This window comes from Coenobita brevimanus, chromosome 46, assembly GCF_032717465.1.
Source record: "Coenobita brevimanus isolate Jiangsu-jjx chromosome 46, ASM3271746v2, whole genome shotgun sequence".
In the NCBI taxonomy this organism is placed as follows: domain Eukaryota; kingdom Metazoa; phylum Arthropoda; class Malacostraca; order Decapoda; family Coenobitidae; genus Coenobita; species Coenobita brevimanus.
In genome coordinates, this window is record NC_136999.1 from 37,039,446 (window position 1) to 37,045,898 (window position 6,453).

The window sequence follows — 6,453 nt, forward strand, 5'->3', positions numbered from 1 at the left end:
ATGCTGGTGTTAACACAAAGCTACGTGGGCAACCTCATGTCCCTCCTGGCCGTCAGACACATAGACCATCCCTACCAGACCCTAAGAGACTTCCTGGATGATCAGAACATCAAATTGCTCATCACTGCTTTTGCCACAAAATCAACATTTTTCAAAGTAAGAATAATCCAACTACTACAGTCAACAGTATTAAACTGTACTTTTTTGCGTTACTAACATGAAGCATATCGATATCTGTACATACCTATCTATCTATCTATCTATCTGCCTGTCAATCTTTTTATTTATGTATCTAATCCTTACTCATAATTCATTAATACCATAAAAGTAACAATTAGCAGCTTTCCTTCCACTCCATAAATACATAAAACTTTCCCTGTTTCTTTCCTACTAAGTTTTCCCATAATATAATCAGACCCACAATTCCATAACTACCTAACAGTCTTTTACATGGTTTCCGCACTGTAAAAAAAAAAAATCCAAGCATCCCTTACCACTCTTAACACGCTCACTTCGTTACTTATTGTTATTACTTTACTCCCCAGCCATTCGGATATATTCCTAACCTCCTCTTTAATTGTTCTGTCACATTCCTTTCCTTTAAGCACTTGGCCTTGTTTTGTAAGATTTTTTGTATCACTTCCATTACCTGCACTTCATATTGAAAAAGAATCGCATTATTTTTAATTCTATTTGCTTCTTAAAATTCGAAGTATTGTAACATTCGGATTTCTGTTTGTTTCATGAGATTCAAAATACTGCAACATTTTGCTTCGTATGTGGTTCCTGAGATTCAAAGCATTGCAGCATTTTTATTTCTTTTTGGTTCCTGAGATATCACGAGAGTGTTATTCCCATTTGATTCACGGGATTCAAAGTATTGCAACATTTTGATATGCCAGTGGTTCCTGAGATTCACAGTATTGGATCGTTTTGATTCCTCATTGATTCTTGAGATTCAGTGCACTGCAATATTTTGATTTTGACATGCATCGTAACATTCAAAGTATTACAGCCAAAGATTCAGTGTAGTGCAACATTTTTATTCCTCTTTTGTTCCTGAGAGTCACTCCTTTTTCAGACTGTGCAAAGTGGGATGTGGCGTGAGTTTGCAGACATGTTTGACACCGAGCGAGTGACAACTACCACATACAACAACCTACTGCCAGACATCATCAAATATGTGAAACCTGGCACTCATGCCGTCTTTGATGTCGATATAAACTTTTGGAATTTCATGGCTGCAGACTTTTCTCAAACAGGTCTGGGTTCATTTAATATTTTTTATGATAATATATAAACTCCAAACAGGTGAGGGTCGAGACTACTATTTTTTTTTTTTTTTTTGGAGTCAAGATTCCAGTGGCTTGAATGGAGAGTGACTGGGAGCGAGGCTTATTCTGTTGGGTAATTTTTGCTTAGTGTTTCATTAGATTGTTTTATCTGTTTCTCTGGACCCTACCTCACCCCACATGGCGTGGAAAGGTTTGGAAACAGCGCTTTAGAAGAATAGCAATTATATCATAGGATGATGTGGGTTGTGTTTCAAGCAATACAGATCATTTAAGAAAATTTATTTGTCCTAACAACCATTTAGAGTCAGACTTGTTAGTCAACAAAGGTTAAATTCCAGCTAGTTTGATTCATATTTGGGTATATTTAATTAGGCTCGTCATATGTACTCATATGTAATATAAATGTGAATGTAGGTGAATGTAGGGAAGAGTGAAGTGATGTCATCGAGAGAAATGATGTCACTGAATGTATAGTGAGATTGGATGAGAAAGAAATGGATAATGTGAGTGCACTTAAACACTTCGGTTGTGTGATGTGTAAGGTTGGAAGTAGAGGGTGAAGTGCTTGAAAAGGTACAACAAGGAAGAAAGGTTGCTGGTTCTTTGAAAGCAGTGATAAGGAATAGGGAATTGAGCATGGAAGTACGAAAGTCGCTGCATGACTGTATTGTGATGCCAGCTCTAACGTATGGAAGTGAAGCTTGGATCTTGTTGGAGGGACACGAGTGAAGAGTGAAAGGAGTGGAAATGGGTTATTTAAGAGGAGCATGTGGAGTCACATGGAGAGACAGATTGACAAATGTGGAAGTGAAGGAGCATTGTGGTGCAGGTATGGATATGATAGAAAGCTTTAGGAAAAAGACATTGAGGTGGTTTGGCTATATGGAGAGGATTGAGAGCGAGAGACTGACGAGGAGAGTGTGTGTCAGTGAGCTGGAGACAGGGAGAAGGAGGGAGAGGCCAAGGATGAGATGGAGGGATGAAGTGTGGAGGTATATGAGAGAGGGGTGTGTGAGCTGGGAGCACGGCAGTGAAATGGCGGGGGACGGCGACATGGAGGCGATTTATTTGTGCCCACCCCTTATGGCATTAAGGCGTCTGACAATAAATAGAAAAAAAATGTGGTCAAATTATATCTGATCACTTTAGGTCTCTTCATATTAGCTCACGTCCAGTCAGTACATATCCTGAAAGGATTCATTTTCTGTTTCTCCTTGTTTTTCATGTTCTTTTTGCCTACACTTAAATTTCATGCCCTCTCACCTTTAAAAGTGTTTGTAGAATGATGTTGTTTTGGAACGAGGAGCAAGCTCTCTATGGGCACTGGAATAATCTTCAGTATTAAGGATACGAGGATTAGCCAAGCATCTGGAATGAGTGTGTTATGGCACGTCACCTCTTTCTAAAGGTTACTGGGTAAGAAACGTCTATATGTGGAATCCAAGCTACTCGTTTATACTTTCTGAAAGTAGAATAAAACTCTATATACTGGTGAATCGCAACGTGAAGGCTTATAATGGGAGAGTAGTTTGTGAATAATAGGGTACCCTCAGAGAGGAGAAAGACATTGGTCGATAAAGTGTTCTTAGCTTATTTTTTAACGTGGATACGAGACTTGTAACATCTTTTGGTGTTAAAGAAAACATCATATGGGACAGGCGAGAAAGTGTTATTGAGATATCTGAGAACATTGCAGAGTATGTGACTGAAAACTATTATTTAACCCCTTAACCGTGGGCCGTCACTTTCGTGACGCTTGGGAGCAAGGGATCATACCGCGGGGCATCACGTTTGTGATTCTGTCTTATTTTGAATTCACCCGGGCTTTCAAGTGGTGGCCTGTATCATCTATCAGTACTGTCAATGTCCAACACTAGTCAGCACTCCTAATCTCATCTGTACTCCCATCCATTGTTGACAATTTAGCCATTTCTCCCCGTTCTTGACTCCCCTCCTTACCTCCCCTCCATTACCCTCTCCTCTCGCCTGCCCGGCCGTGCTACGCTAAGGATACTTCCCTGGAATTTTCCACTGATTTCATCCATTGAAATAAGCCCTATGCCCTATTCTTATACCAAATAATTTATACAAAAAAGAAATAAGGTAAGTGAGAGTGCCATACACCTGGAATTGGCTAATTATCACCTGACAACACCTCATGTGCACTCGTTCGCTAATTTTCACTGTTTATTTCCCCCTGAAATATGCCGTATAATCTATTCTCGTAATAAAAATATATATAAGAAAAGAAGGGAGAAGCCTAAGTGATATTTACATTCACCTGGAACTACCTAATTATTGCAGGCCGCCACACTGTATTCTATGCTAAATAAATCTTCCCTGGAATTTTCCACTGATTTCATCCATTGAAATAAGCCCTATGCCCTATTCTTATACCAAATAATATATACAAAAAAAAAAAATAAGGTAGGTGATAGTGCCATACACCTGAAATTGGCTAATTATCACCTGACAACACCTCACGTGCACTCATTTGCTAATATTCGCTGTTTATTTCCCCTTGAAATATGCTGGATAATCTATTCTCGTAATAAAAATATATATAAGGAGGGAAGGGAGAAGCCTAAGTGATATTTACATTCACCTGGCACTACCTTATTTATAATGTATTGTCTAGATTTCCTGGCAATCATTTCATAGCTATATATTAGCAGCTCTCATGAGGCTGACATTGGCAGTAATGCATTCTCCCTCGGTATCCCACCAGTATCAGTTTACTGTTGTCTTTCAAGGTGAAATAGCTCAGATTCGTGCCTGCTAACTTCCGCCGCTTTTTAGCCCCATGCAAAGGGCCCTGTGACCTCTACCCCCTACTAAACCTCGTGTGGAAAGAGGTAAAGGGCTGACAATTGATAGAGAGTGACTATGATCTTTATGGTGAGTAAAACAGTGCAAGTGAAATGGTAAATAATGTGTAAATAATGTGTAATCAGCAAGTGAAAGCAATGAATGTAAATATAAGTGAACAGTGGTAAATAGTTTTATAAGTTACTGCAAGCGACAGTGCCTAACACAGTGTAAATAAAATAGAAATGTAAATAATGTAAATAAAATAAAGCACGTAAATAGAAATATAAATGAGTAGTATTATAAGAATACGAGTATATATACCAGGAGTAATGAAAGTGAAAGTTTCACTCTAGAATGAATTAATACTATGAGTTATGAGAGTGAAGGTGAAAGTGACATTCACTCTCAACGCCAGTATACAGGACAAGAAAGTGAATGCTAAGTATTTTACTGAAAAAGAAATTGAATGCCTACAGTGACAATAAACTACTATTACTGAAGGAAACTTATGGATAGAGACTGTAGATATATATATAAGGGTTATATAGTAATAGAAATATAAACTGTGAGTGTTTTCATGAATAATAAATGACAGAACACCAGCGGCGAATGATGTCAAGTGGGAAGGTCATACGCTCTCATAATTTTCATTGCTTTCACAGTGTTTTTTTTTAGGAGTATGGATTCCAAACTATTTGAGAATCATAGAATAGTGTTTCTAATGATAATATCAGGCTGTGGTAATCATATTACGGGTTGTCGGGAAGTGTAAAGTGGAGACTTCGTTACCCAACTTCAGAGATCTCCACAAGTCCTACGGTACTCGACGAAGGCTCAACAAACGTCCCAGGAGAAAGCTGAAGGTATATGCCATAAACATAGTTGATTTTATTATTCTAGGACTAATAACTGATTTTTGGCTAATATTTTTATAGAGTCTGTCGGAGCGCGAATATGCCCGCGGGAGCCGCAAGTCAAAGCAAACAAGCCCGCGGTTAAGGGGTTAATGCTCAGCCAGTCCAAATGTGCCATGGTTATAATTGGCTATATCGGTTGATTACTGGATGCTGAAAACGATTCTCATGAAAGAGGCCCGGATACACAAACGCACTTACGATCAATCTCGAGTCCTAACTCAGGTTCTGATTTGCAGGAAGGACAGGGAGGGTGTCAAATATTCCTCTGTGTCTTGTTCTAACTTCACAAATCTTAGTGCGACATAAAAAGTACTGCAGATTATAACTGTTTTCTGCAGGAAGATCAGGGAAATGAATGCAAAATCTTGTCTACAGTAGTTCTTACAATAAAACCATATCTAAGTTACGATGGGGAATCGATCGTAAGTATGTTTGAGTATCACATACCAAAATACTCATGGGCCCGTATTCTCGTCAGTTAAGGAAGCTCCCTAGCACCATTTCTTAAGTGACTAATTTTGCTTATTACACGTTATTGTCCCAGTGCTTGTTATATAAATCATTCTAATATCGCCATGGTCTGCATAGATAACATGCTAAAGGCTGTCAGTCAGCCATATCCAAAAATAAATCGCTAAGAAAGAGGTAATATGGAGCCTCCTTACTAGACGAGAATACCGCCCATGGTGCTAATTCTCGACAGGTCAGTGCGATTTCTATATGAGCAGGAGCAGCTACTTACCACTGCCATTAAGTACGTTGGCCCAGAAGAATAGCCCTCTCACTCCTGCCATGGATAGAGGGTAAGTGTGCTGACAACAATGGTCTATCTACCTACCAATCACTCAGTCAATATGTCAGTCCATCTGTCCGTCAGTCTGTCAGTCCATCCCTATATTTCATTACAAACACATGTGACTCATCTTTTAAGAATGAAATATTAGTCTGAGTGACTTCTGAAGGTTGGTGGAGGCGTGTGTAACGGCAGGAAAACTGCCATAAATTGTAACGGCTTAATGTCATACATTTGGGTCATCCTCTCAGGTCCAGTAACTCAAGGAAAAGAAGTTTTATTGATACTGATTGATTGACTGATTGATTTGTATTTCTTTTTCTGTGTCCCATTTAGAACAGGAATCCAATTTCCCGAGGTAGTTGGCCAGGCACAGACGTGACTGTCACCTCCTCCTCTCTTGTTGGAACATCAACATTGAACATAATGGTTAGAAGGAAATACCACTTAGTTTTGATAATTTTTTGCCATGTTTTACTTGCATAGACTTCATTCTTGATGCCTGGCGCAGAAGCCAAACTTGAGCTAAAGAATCAATCTGTGACATGTACCCTAGATATTAACACAGTCCTTAATATACCAATTATACTAATTAGAAATAAAATATATATGAATGAGCACAGAAACATGCATACAT

The 6,453-nt window shown here is 38.8% G+C and overlaps 1 protein-coding gene across 1 annotated transcript; it reads left to right on the top strand.

Annotated features, from left to right (window-relative positions):
- Positions 1 to 5,830, top strand: LOC145398695 (uncharacterized). The gene is made up of 3 exons (XM_080271496.1): positions 1 to 156; positions 1,082 to 1,262; positions 5,727 to 5,830. The coding sequence occupies exons 1-3, from the start codon at positions 1 to 3 to the stop codon at positions 5,828 to 5,830; spliced, it is 441 nt and encodes a 146-aa protein (XP_080127622.1).
- Positions 5,831 to 6,453: the final 623 nt, after the last annotated feature.